The sequence below is a fragment of the Mobula birostris genome, chromosome 4, assembly GCF_030028105.1.
Source record: "Mobula birostris isolate sMobBir1 chromosome 4, sMobBir1.hap1, whole genome shotgun sequence".
Classification (NCBI taxonomy): Eukaryota; Metazoa; Chordata; class Chondrichthyes; order Myliobatiformes; family Myliobatidae; genus Mobula; species Mobula birostris.
The window spans coordinates 14,002,656-14,016,596 of record NC_092373.1 but is presented as its reverse complement, the minus strand read 5'-3'; the positions used below and the strand labels follow the sequence as shown (position 1 = coordinate 14,016,596).

The window sequence follows — 13,941 nt, the reverse complement described above, 5'->3', positions numbered from 1 at the left end:
GATCTTTTAGCCAGAGAGTAGCAAATCTGGAATACTGTGCCACAGATTGTGGTGGAGGCCGTCTGTGGGTATTTTCAAAGCAGAGGTTGATAGATTCCTGATCGGTCAGGGCATCAAAGGATATAGTGAGAGGGCAGGTGTATGGGGTTGAGTGAGATCCAGAATCAGCCATGATGGAATGGTGGAGCAGACTTGATGGGCTGAATGGCCTAATTCTGCTCCTATGTCTTATGGTCTTATGAACAGTGTGCAAGACAAGATTTTCACAGTACACCGGTACACATGACATAACAAATCAATTCTCTAGAATTCTGTGACCTCAACTTCATTTCTTGCCAACCAGTATCCATGATGATGACACACTTGGTCTTTTGATCTAAGCTATCCAGTACAGGTTGACTCAAGCTCTAGGTAGATATGGTCGCAAAGAAAGCTTTTGGCATGTTGGCCTTCATAAATCAAAGTGAGTACAGCAGATAGGATGTTATGTTGAAGCTGTATAAGATGGTTGTGAGGCCTAATTTGGAGTATCGTGTGCAGTTTTGGTCACCTACCTACAGGAAAGATGGGACTACCACCTGAGGTCATGGGTTAAGGGTGAAAGGCAAAATGTTTACAGGGAACATGAGGGAAAACTTCTTCACTCAGAGGGCCATGAGAGTGTGGAATGAGCTGCCAGCACAAGTGGTCCATGCAAGCTCGATTTCAACGCATGAGAAGTTTGGATAAGTACATGGATGGTTGGGATAGGGGGGGTTATGGTCCCAGTACAGGTTGATGGGAGCAGGCAGTTTGGCTTGGGCTACATGGACCGATGGGCCTGTTTGCGTGCTGTACTTTTCTATGACTCTAAAGGAGCACACAAGATAGTTTATACACATAGATTAATTATACGTCCATAAGGTGATGCTGGGCGCAGAGTGCCTGTACATAAAGGCGACTGTGACAGGAAATGATAAAGTAGTGGTGGTGGGGGTTGTGGTGGAGTAGGTTAGGGGTGAAGGTGTTGATCAGATGGTGGAATAAACGTCAGAGGTAGTTTTTTTTTTACACAAGAGAGCTTGAAGCACACTGCCAGGGTGGTGGCAGAGGCCGATACATTAGGAACAATTTAAGAGATTATTAGATCAGCCCATGAATGAAAGAAAAATAGAGGGTTATGGTCAACGTGGGATGGAGTAGCTTTACACAGGTTGGGACAATATCATGGGCCGTTGGGCCAGGGCCGTTCTAGATGAATTTCAGTGTGCAGGTTCTTCAAGCACAATATAAGTAATCAACCTCTTGCTCTGTGCTTTGTGTTAGCTGGTGCGACAGTGTAATGAAGGAGCACGGCGGATGGAGCGGACAGAGATGATGTACACCATTAACACTCAACTGGATTTCAGAATCAAGGTACCTGCTTTACCTCATACCTGAGAGCGGCTGGCGGAGTGCGGAGCTCCGTCCTATCACACCTGCGGCCTTCAATCAGGAGGCATTCCCCTGTCAGTTACGGCTGGGTTAGGGGATTCAACCTCCTCTTTTGGAGAGGTTGGCCAGTTTGTCTTGTACATTGGCCAATAAAAGAATTCCAGTCATTTGGAATCCCATTATTTGGAAATCCTGCTTGACTCAGGATTATTAATCTGGAATATGAGCTGGAGGGTGAGGAGGAGTGGGTGGCAGATGTGGATTGCCAGCACTGTGGGGTATAGAGGGCGGCTGGGATCCAGGCTCCTGACTGAGACCAGGGTATGTGGCTGGAACCAGGGTGTCCAGAGTGTGCGGAGGTTTGCAGATCAGGTCTGGAGTGCATTTCTTCACTTCCTTTAAACCAATCCAGTTCACTGCAAAATGTATCACTCTGTGTAACAGGTAAATATAAAAGAGTGTTTTAGTAATTTATTTATTTTATTTAGAGATACAATTGGAACAGGTCCTTTCAGCACAACGAGCTGCACAGCCCAGTGACCACCCCCCTTATTTAACCCTAGCCTGATCAGAGGAAAATTTACAATGACCAACTAACCTACTAACTGAAACGTCTGTGGGCTATGGGAGAAACTGGAGCATCCATCAGGTCCCAGGGAGAACAAACAAACTCCTTACAGACGGCACCGGAATTGAACTTCAAGCTCCGACGCCCTGCGCTGCAATGGCATCTCGCTCACCGCTGCACTACCTTAGTGACCTTATGAGCGCCCAGCCATGGAACCCCTACATATGAGCAAACTATTTATAAAGATGAGTTATATTTAAAGCGGAGGTTGTCAGGTACTTTATTGGTATACGATATCAAAGAGGATAGGGTTTTCATTTAACCCTATTGAATATTGAAATGGCTAGAAAGAGTGGATGTGGAGAGGGCTCAGTTTCAGAATAGCGGGACATCCCTTTAGAACAGAGGTGAGGAGGAATCTACTTAGCCAGAGGGTGGTGGATCTGTTGAATTGATTGTCACAGATAGCTGTGGAGGCCAAGTCATTGGGTATATTTAATGCAGAGGTTGATAGGTTCTTTGTTCGTAAGGGTATCAAAGGTTATAGGAAAGAGATAAGAGAATGGGTTTGAGAGTGATAATAAATCAGCCACAATCGAATGGCAGGGCAGGCTTGATGGGCCGAATGGCCTAATTCTGTTTCTACGTTTTATTCTGGTCCAATGCCTGGCCTGCATAAAGGAGCTGGGAAGAAGGTCGCTGTATAATTACACCCCCCTCCGCCATTTTTAATCCCACATACACAGAACATACAAGAGAAGCTGCCTTCTGTAACACAGAATTCAACATTGAACTTCCGGTAATGCACCCCACTCTCCTTCACCATTCCCCACCCCCTTTTCCCTCGCTCACCTTATCTCCTTGCCTGCCCATTGCTCCTCTACCTTTTCTTTCTTCCATGGCCTTCTGTCCTCTCCTATTAGACTTCCCCTTCTCCAACTCTGTATCTCTTCCACCATTCAACTTCTCAGCTCTTCACTTCATCCCTCCCCCTCCTGGTTTTACCTATTACCTCGTGTTTCTCCCTCCCCTCCCCCAACTTTTAAGTCTATTCCTCATCTTTTTTTTCTTCAGTGCTGCCGCAGGGTTTCAGCGTGAAACATCGACTGTACTTTTTTCCATAGATACTGCCTGGCCTGCTGAGTTCCTCCAGCATTTTGCATGTGTTGACAAAATAGTGTATTTTGTTCAATAGGCACACAAGGACTGGAGGGCATTCAATGTATCTATGCACCTCATGTGTTATTGATCACATAATCTGCATCCAATAATACTAATTGGTGGATAAGTATTGGATAACACCAGAGAAATAATTCTCTGATTGGTAGATAAGTTTTTGGTTAAGGTGTCAAAGGTTATGTGGAGAAGGCAGGAGAATGGGAAAGAAATTAAATCAGCCATGATGAAATGGCAGTACAGATTCAACGGGCTGAATGGCCTAATTCTTCTCCTGTGTTTTCTGGTCTAAATCTGGCAGTGAGAACTATGATCCATATAATGAAAGTCACGAGGCTGCTGAGTGTCCATGGGGAGAGGAACAGAGGTAATGTTTGAAGTCGATGACTCTTCGTCGAAGCAGGTTCAAAAGCCATCGACCTCAAACATTCATTCGGTTGCTCTCCCCACTGGCAATTCTGTAATATCAATTTAAAAAGTCTGATATGTGTGCACACACTGGTTCCTACAAGTGGCGGAACTAATTTCTTCTCTCTCGCTCCCTACTTTCACTAATTGTTCTTTTCTTATCAGCCTTGTGTGCTTTAGATATCATTTGATACAATGCTCTGGAGGTTTGGTTACCATATCAAATGATAATAGTCCATTTTATGGTTTATGAACAGAATCCTCCTCTCCGGAAGCATCTTCCTGAATCCCAAGGGAGAGCCCAAAAGGAAGAAAATAATGCCTTTAGTAGAAGAACATAAAAAGATGGAGTATTTATTAAACAATAAGGGATTAAAAATGCACTGGTGCTGGGTGTCATTCTACATGAATGAATCACTGGAAGTTAATTTGCAGGTATAGTGAGTACTCAGGAAGGCAAATTATATGCTGGCCTTTGTTAGAAGAGAAAGAGGGTATTATTGCACTGATATAGAACATTCAGCTGAATCTTGTACACAGATCTGATTACCTCAGGAGGGGTAAGCTTACGATCCAACAAAGTTTCAGCAGCTTGACCCTGGGATGGAGAGACTTTCCATGAAGGAGGAATTAGCAATATCTTCCTATACTCCCCAGGTTAGAAAAATGAGATCAAGGTTCAAAGTGAATTTATTTTTGAAGTACATATATGTCACCATATTCACTTTCAGTCCTGTATTCGTCACCCTTTGTGATTTTGTCCCACGTTACACTGCACCTCATTCCACTGACTGCAATTTTGCCCTGTCATCTGCCTGTCCTTCCTGACAGTCTCTGCTTGTATACCAGCTACCCCATCCACACAACTACCACTCGGTTTCCTGTTCCCCTGCCAAATCAACAACTCTGAGGTCCATCTTCTTGCGGGCATTTACAGTCACAAACGAATGCGATGGGATCAGTGAAGGAATGCGATGGGAACAGTGAAGGAATGCGATGGGATCAGTGAAGGAATACGATGGGATCAGTGAAGGAATGCGATGGGATCAGTGAAGGAATACGATGGGATCAGTGAAGGAATGCGATGGGAATCAGTGAAGGAATACGATGGGAATCAGTGAAGGAATACGATGGGATCAGTGAAGGAATGCTTTTTGGTTCATGGACGTTGATGTTTCCCTACCAGGCTGTGACGCAGCCAGTCAGAATAATCTCTATTGTGCGTCTTTAGAAGTTTGTCGAAGTTTTAGATGACATGCAGAATCTGCGCAAACTTCTAAGAAAGTAGCGGATCTGCCATTTCTTCTTTCTAATGGCAGTAGAGTAGAGTAGAGCTACTAGGACTTGATGTTTCAATCCCTATGGTAAGTTGGCACTCTCGATGTTGGCAGTGGGCTTGGAGTGGTGACAAGGAGGGAGGGTAGGTACGTCATCGGGGTCATCAGGTGGGCACCCTCCTTCTTTGACATTTTGTTGATAAGCCCACGACGTCTCTAGAGGGCTCAACGGTGCTACCTGGCGTCCCAGATACACCCCCCTCAGTTCCATACCCTCCTGTCTTCATCTTGCAGCCCAGTTGTTGTCTTTCCTTTTAATCCAAATCCAATTGCTGCTTTCTTCTGCTGCATTTGACAAGGACTTGATTGCTTGTTGGAGGGAGTGACCCCTCACCCCCATCTTCTTCAATAGACTGGTCGTAGATGTAGCAACGAATCCCCTGCATCCCACTTCTACAGGGAAAATCTTAGTTACATGCTGGTCCCAGAACAGACCCTCTGAAATGATAATGGCAAGGAATTTAAAGTTACTAACTCTCTCCACCTCCTGTCTCATGAGCCTCCAGTTTCCTCCTGCTGTCGTCAATAACCAACCTTTAGTTTTGCTGATTTTGAGTAAGAGATTGTTGTTGTGGCACCATTCAACAAAATTTTAAATCTCCCTCCAGTATGCTGATTTGAAATCACCTTTGATTCGGCCAACAACAGTGGTATCATCAACAAACTTAAATATGACATTGGAGCTGTACTTAGCATCACAGTCATAAGTGTAAAGTGAGTAGAGAAGGGGACGAGACACACAGCCTTGTGGTGCTCCTGTGGTGATGGTGCCTGTGGAGGAGATGTTGTTGCCTATCTCTACCAACTGTGGTCTGCAAGTGAGGAAATTGAGGATGCAGTTGCACAAGGAGGCGTAGGTGCTGAGGTCTTGGAGCTTCAAATTCGAATTCAAGTTTAATTGTCATTCAACCATGCATGAATACAGCCAAAGGAAACAGTGTTCCTCTGGGGCCAAGGTGCAAGATGTACACAGCACAAGGCACACAGCACATTCAATGCAGTGAGCGCACAGTCAAGCAAAAAAAATATATATATATATATAGCCCAAGTCCCTAGGTTACATGTCCCTCAAATTGATGTTGCAGTTCCCAGCAGTCCACAGACAAACACAGGCATGCAATCCAGTCTGTTTATTCCACCATTCAAACACCGGAGGGCAGCACTGACAGGAGGGGCCAGCCTCCAGCCAAGCATGAATCCACGCTATACCACCACCAGTGTCTCATCTCCTGGACTGCAGCAGCAGGCAAGCCCGCAACTTGAGGCCTAGTGTGCTTAACCACTGAAACTGCGTGGCTCCCCTGGTGTCTCTTGTGCCACCAAACAAGGGAAACTGGCCTGCAGCATTTTACCATATCAATATCCAACAGGGTAATCTGATTGCAAGAGAAACATCCAAGACAATCACCTGTGGTTAAACTGCACGCTGTCTTTGTACACCAACTCCGATGCCTTCAATGCCTTCCTGTAACAGGCAGCAACATGGTCTCCCCCAAGTCCAGCTCCTCCGCCAACGAGCAGCTTACTGATGCAGTTGACCTGCAGTACCTGAAGTTCTTGGAGTCCATCATTGTCTTGCAATCGTAAAGAAGACACTTAAAAAAGAAAAGTACCACCTTTGGTTGGCGCCTGAGAGGCTGCTGTGTCTGAGCATGCTGCTAGCTTACCAGAAGTTGACTAGTTTTGAGGTTATGATAGTATTGAACGCAGAGATGTAGTCAATGAAGAGCATCCAATGATGAATGCATCCTCAATGTTCAGATGTTCCAGGGTTAAGTGGAAATCCAATAATATGGCATCTGCTATGGATCTGTTGTGACGGTAGGCAAATTAGAGCCAATCCATGTTTCTTATCAGGAGTTGATATATTTCATTGCCAACCACTTAAAGCACTTCATCACAGTGGATATAAGTGCTTCTGGATGATAGTCACTGAGGCAGCTTATCACATTCTTCCTGGGCACCAGTATGATTGAAGCTTATTGAAGCAGGTGGGTAACTTGGGCTGCTGAATTGACAGGTTAAAGATGTCAGTAAACAGTCCAGCCAGTTGGATTAGCACAGGTCTTCTGTACCTGGCTATTCCCCTCCATAGATGCTGCCTGATCTGCTGAGTTCCTCCAACATTTTGCACCTGATGCTCCAGAGTTGCAGCACCTGCAGAATCTCTTGTGTCCTCTGTTTCATGTCCCCCTTGGATGTTGTGAGACAGGAGTGCACAGTAGTCTGTTTATATACAGAAAATTCCTGCTAGGAGTATTGAAATGCCTGGCCAACCAATTAATATTAATAATTTTCAATGAGAATTTATTTTTAAAAAATCAAAGGGTTTTACAATGTCGTTAACTTGAACACCGTTTGGAAAAAGGCCATTCCAACAATGCAACACTCATCTAGATTGCCTGCCGTGCTTTTGCCAAGACACGAGTGGGTTCACACTGCCCCCTATCAGAGGCAAGCATTCAAAGTTCAAAGTAAATTTATTATAAAAGTACGTATATGTAACCATATACTATTCTGAGCAAGCAACAGGAATTCTGCAGATGCTGGAAATTCAAGCAACACACATCAAAGTTGCTGGTGAACACAGCAGGCCAGGCAGCATCTATAGGAAGAGGTACAGTCGACGTTTCAGGCCGAGACCCTTCGTCAGGACTAACTGAAGGAAGAGTGAGTAAGGGATTTGAAAGTTGGAGGGGGAGGGGGAGATCCAAAATGATAGGAGAAGACAGGAGGGGGAGGGATGGAGCCAAGAGCTGGACAGGTGATAGGCAAAAGGGGATACGAGAGGATCATGGGACAGGAGGTCTGGGAAGAAAGACAAGGGGGGGGGGACCCAGAGGATGGGCAAGAGGTATATTCAGAGGGACAGAGGGAGAAAAAGGAGAGTGAGAGAAAGAATGTGTGCATAAAAATAAGTAACAGATGGGGTACGAGGGGGAGGTGGGGCCTAGCGGAAGTTAGAGAAGTCGATGTTCATGCCATCAGGTTGGAGGCTACCCAGACGGAATATAAGGTGTTGTTCCTCCAACCTGAGTGTGGCTTCATCTTTACAGTAGAGGAGGCCGTGGATAGACATGTCAGAATGGGAATGGGATGTGGAATTAAAATGTGTGGCCACTGGGAGATCCTGCTGTCTCTGGCGGACAGAGCGTAGATGTTCAGCAAAGCGGTCTCCCAGTCTGCGTCGGGTCTCGCCAATATATAGAAGGCCACATCGGGAGCACCGGACGCAGTATATCACCCCAGTCGACTCACAGGTGAAGTGTTGCCTCACCTGGAAGGACTGTTTGGGGCCCTGAATGGTGGTAAGAGAGGAAGTGTAAGGGCATGTGTAGCACTTGTTCCACTTACAAGGATAAGTGCCAGGAGGGAGATCAGTGGGGAGGGATAGGGGGGACGAATGGACAAGGGAGTTGTGTAGGGAGCGATCCCTGCGGAATGCAGAGAGAGGGGGGGAGGGAAAGATGTGCTTAGTGGTGGGATCCCGTTGGGTGGTGGCGGAAGTTACGGAGAATAATATGTTGGACCCGGAGGCTGGTGGGGTGGTAGGTGAGGACCAGGGGAACCCTATTCCTAGTGGGGTGGCAGGAGGATGGAGTGAGAGCAGATGTACGTGAAATGGGGGGGATGCGTTTAAGAGCAGATTATACTATTCTGAGATTCATTTTCTTGTGGGTATTCATAGTAAAGGAACACAATAGAATCAATGAAAAACTATTCACAAAGACTGACAAACAATGTCCAAAAGAAGACAAACTGTAAATGCAGACAGTCAGATAGATAGATAGAAAGGATGAATTGAGAACATGAGTTGTAAAGTCCTTGAAAGTGAGTCCATAGGTTGTGGAAGAGAGTTGAGTTAAGTGAAGTTCAGGAGCCTGATGGTTAAAAGGTAATAACTGTTTGTGAACCTGGTGGTGTGGGACCTAAGGCTCCCGTACCTCCTTCCAGTGGTAGCAGTGAGAAGAGACCATGGCCTGGATAGTGGAGGTTCTTGATGATGGATGCTGCTTCCTTGTGGCAGCGCTCTTTGTCAATGTGCTGAATGGTGAGGAGGTCTTTACCCTCCTACCAGCTGAGCCACAACTGCAATGCATTGATAACTTTCCTCTCTCCTGCTTCATTCTTGGTTCCTCTGATCCTTGGCTCTTCAGTCAGCTTCTCACTTAGCAACAGCTTGGCGCTGTGTTGTGAACGTCACTAGCTCACTGAGTGCCAGATGGCTAGGGCTGATGCCAGCAGGGACAGACTGGGGTTGATTGAGAAAATATGATTCATCATTTGGTTCGATTGCATGCTGCGAGTAAGTTGTTTTCTTGTAACATTTATGTCATATGATTTCCAGCATTATTTAGGAGTTTTGTCGGAAAAACTTCCCGGGATATTATGTTTGGCTCTAATTCTCATGTACTTGCATTGATTAATTTCTATATTGAAAGGTGGAGACATAGAAAGAGAGAGGAAAATGGACTGATAGATTGGACATTGGTAAATTGGTTTATCATTGTCACATGTACCGAAATACAGTGAACAGCTTTGTTTTGCATCCCATCGAAAGTTCAAGTAAATTTATTATCAAAGTACATATATGTCACCATATACAACCCTGAGGTTCATTTACTTCTGGGCATACTCAATAAATCCATAATGGAATGATAACTATAATAGAGTCAATGAAAAACTACACCAACTTGGGGCATTCAATGTCATCAGATAGAAAGATTGATTCAATTGAGTGTAGCAGGGGATGGACTGGTGGGGCAGTGAATGTTGCTGGCTGTGACTCTTGGCAACAATGAGCTGTGTCAGTCTGCAACCAGGGAACTTCCAATAGTGGGAAGTGAGTGGGTGGAATCTGTGGATAAAGAGATTGGAGTCAGATTCATGGCATATTTTTGCCTGCACTGTACAGTTGAGTAGCCTTGGCAATGAAGTATTTCAGTGCACACGCATTGTCCAGAAGCCCTGTGGATCTCTATCCTGAAAATAAATGATGTCTTATCTTCCCAATTGCTTTTGATAGACAAGAAATTAAAAATAAGGTAGTGATAAAGCAAACAAAGGTGCTATGGAAAGATGGTGTTGGCAATATACAGTAAAGTTTTACTGAAAACTACTAAATCTGTATCAACTAGATATACTTCTGAACCACAATCAATGCAATCCACAGCCTGTAATTTCTCTTTAAGAAATGTTTATTTTAGTCGTCCACATGAGCTAGCAGTTTTACATCTCATGAAGGATTTGGTGAACTTGACTCCTGTGGCTGCTGGTAAAGCTGGGACGCCGTCACTGGGTGCAGATGCTGCACTGAGACCCAAGAGCTAAAACACGATCCTGTGCTCAGCTCCATTACCCGCACTGATGAGCTAGATTAAAGCAGAGGCTCGAGGGAAGAAAATAAACTGGTGTTCGGCGACGTCAACTGCGTTTGACCTGCCTCCCTCTCTTCTCACTACAACCATCAGGATGGAAGTGCTGGAGTCTTGGGTCGTGTGCCACCAGGTTCGGGAGCAGTTGCTGCCCTACAGCCATCGGGGTCCTGGGCCGGCTTCACTCACCTCAGCACTGAACTGACGCTGCAGCCTGTGGACTTCTTAGAGACTCTGCACCTCATGTTCTCAGTGGTATTTATTTACTTGTTTACCTCACAAAAGAACACTGTGAGGCAGGTCAGGATATACAACAAACTATCCAAAGCAAAGTGCAGCCATCCAAACAAATTGGACCCAGAAAGGACTGACATCAATCAACCTGGGTAAAGCATCGACCAGGCGACTAGATCGGTCCCCGCTGAGGGGCTATACTTCATTCCGGTCCCCAGAGCTATACCTTATTCGGACTGCACTGGCGGAGTAGAGCAAGCAATCTGAAAACTGCCACCAGATACTGTACAGGAGGTAAGGATAGGGCCTCAAAAGGGCCATGTTGCCAAAACCGAACGTTACAAAGGGAGAGGGACTGGCCCTCCAGGCACTACAGCGAAACCCAGACATCATGATTTTACCAGTGGACAAAGGAAATGCAACAGGCCTCATGTCCTCAGCGGAACAGCACCGGTAGTACCTGTATCAGGCTGGAAGCCTGAGAAGTTTACTTGTACATTGGATGTTTGTCCGTCTTTGTTATGTGTGGTTTTCCTTGGATTCTATTGTGTTCCTTTTTCTTATGTGGGTGCGTGTAAGGAGATGAGTCTCAGGGTTGTATGTGGTATGCATACTTTGATGATAACTTTGAGGTGTGAGGTGTTGAACTATGGTAGTAGGACTTACACAATGAATGGTAGGGCACTGAGGAGTGTGGTAGTACAAAGTGCTCTGGGAATACAAATCTATAATTCCTTGAAAGTGACACCACAGGTAGATAAGGTCAAAAAGAGCACTCTTGACCTATTGGCCTTCATAAATCAGGGCATTAAGTACAGGAGCTTGGATGTTATTTTGATGTTTTGAGGCATAATTTGGAGTATTGCATGCAGTTCTGGCCAACTGCCTGCAGGAAAGATACCAATGAGCTTGAAAGAGTAAACACAGGATATTGTGCAGATGTTGGAAGTCCAAAGCAACACACAGAAAATGTTGGAGGAACCCAGCAAGTCAGGCAGTATCAATGGAAATACGTAGAACATAGAACAGTACAGGCCCTTCGGCCCACAATGTTGTGCCGACCCTTAAACCCTGCTTCCCATATAACCCCCCACCTTAAATTCCTCCATATACCTGTCTAGTAGTCTCTTAAATTTCACTATGAATAAATTAATAAACATTTGTCATTTCAGGCTGAGGCACTTCTTCAGGACCAGAAAGGAAGGAAAGATGGCAGAATAAAAAGGTGGGGGGAGGGGAAGAAGGCTAGCTAGAAGGTTTCAAAGGTACATTTAATGTCAGAGAAATGTATACAATATACATCCTGAAATTGTTTTTCTTTGCAAACATCCACGAGAACAGAGAAGTGCCCCAAAGAATGAATGGCAGTTAAAAGTTAGAACCCCAACTCCCCCCCCACCCATGCACAAGCAGCAGCAAAGCAATGATCCCCCCCACGCCCACCAGCAGAAAAGCATCATCGCCCTCCACCGAGTACTCAAGCATGCAGCAAGCCACAGACTTGCAGTACCCCAAAGACTACTCGTTCACTCAGTAATTCAACATACCACAGGCTCTCTCTCTCTCCCTAATAAGGGAAGAAGAAGTGTCCCCTTTTCACAGCGAGAGGGGAGACATGACAAACAACTCGCTGATTTACGATGTTGAAAGTCTGTTGTGTTGCTTTTTCCATGCTCTGTGCCCAAAGAGTCATCCGCGGAAAGGCACAGCCCTCTGAACACACAACCCCCGGCAGCTAACCCACTGCTTCCAATGTTCCGTGTTCTCCCGTGACGCTTCAGTCAGGGGCAGTGGCCTAGAATCAGCCCGTCTCCAGAGGCCTGAGAATCCAGCACCCTGAAGTCACGCTGGTCTTTCAGGCTATCTCCTTGGGATATCAAAAAGCGGCCGGTCATGAGGCCCTGAGAGGGGGTCCCACTCCTGCAAAGACCCAAAGTCAGAGTGTAACTTTAGGTCAGGGTCTTCAAGAGAACCTTGAAAAGGAAAAAGAGATGTCAAAGATAGAAATAGAGCTGTCTCCAAAGATGCAAGCAAATGAGTCGCCGTTTAGCGCCATCGTAACCATAGTAACGTGATAGGTGAAGCCAAGTGGGTAGGAAAGGTAAAGGGTTGGCGAGGAAGAGAGAAAGGAATCTGATAGGAGAGCATAGGTGAAAGAGAAGGAGAAGAGAACTGGGGGTGGGGGTGATAAGCAGGTGAGAAGAGGGATGAGGGCAGAGTGGAGAATATGGTGGGGAGGAGCTATCGGAAGATAAAATCGATAATCATGCCATCAGTTTGGAGGCTACCCAAAAGGAATAAATTTATATCATTGTTGCTGTGGTGACTTGAGTTTTTTTACGTTGAGTAGAGGGTGCCCGGAAGTGATTGCCATGGGTAGTGGTGACAAAAGACCAAGTTATCAGAAGATTGATGCTGATAAGAGAGACAAAGAGAGAAACATTCCAAATGTTAATGAGAGACGAGACAGATTAACGAACAGAAACACAGTTCCGAGTATTGTCAGACCGGTGGCTTTGAACCTGAACTGTTTGAAGTTTGACGGACAGGCGATACCCCAGCAGGGGGATAAAAGGAACAGGTTCACTAAGGCAAGCGACACACCACGACACCACGAGATAACGAGACCCTGGAAGTGCGGTGCTCCCCCACAAGTTGGTGGGAGTTTTGGAGGTCTGGTCGCGGGACCGACCATAGACGCACAGCGTGAAAAGGTATGATCGGCAGGAACTTGGTGTGTGTGTCCGCCCTTGCCTGGGTGCCGGGTTCACCGCAGAAGAACGATCGTATCCGGAACGGAGAGGTCACAGTCGGTGACCTCAGAAGACATTACAAAGGGCTCGCCTGAAAGCTAACTGCGAGGAATATCAAAGGTCTGTTTGAATCCGATTCGAATATCATCATTTGCTCTCTCTCTCTCTCTCTCTCTCCCCCCAACGGCACAACAACGATTACTGCGAACTGAACTAAACTGAACTGAACTCTGCGTCACTTGAGACTGATCATTTTACCCCTAGACTGCGATAGAGCTTGACTGATCCTATTATCCTAGTTCTGTGTACATGTGTGTTTTATCATTGCTAACCTGTTGCATTTATATCCTTACTATTAGAGTACTGTGTTACTTATTTCTTTAATAAAACTTTCTTAGTTCCAGTAATCCAGACTCCAACTAAGTGGTCCATTTCTGCTGGTTTGGCAACCCAGTTACGGGGTACGTAACATAAGTGGGGATCTCGTCCGGGATTTTGAACGCTAAATTTGGGACGGAGTAAATTGATTGGGTTAAAATTCCCGAAGAAAGAAAAGGCAAACAGCAGAAATGGAGATTGAGGAATTTCTAAAGGCGCCGACCTTGGAGGCATTAGAGGATGCCAGGAAAGCAGATTTGGCAGCTGTGGCCAAACGGTTGAATCTTGTTAAGGGGAAG

General features: G+C 45.7%; 1 protein-coding gene across 2 annotated transcripts in view; it reads left to right on the top strand.

Moving 5' to 3' along the window:
* Window positions 1–13,941, top strand: part of LOC140196168 (rho guanine nucleotide exchange factor 26-like) — a 231,939-nt gene that overhangs the window by 173,847 nt on the left and 44,151 nt on the right. For both annotated transcript variants that reach the window (XM_072254925.1, XM_072254926.1), the window contains exon 10: window positions 1,306–1,395. In XM_072254925.1, coding sequence (XP_072111026.1) covers window positions 1,306–1,395 — 90 coding nt within the window. The remainder of the gene's footprint in view (window positions 1–1,305; window positions 1,396–13,941) is intronic.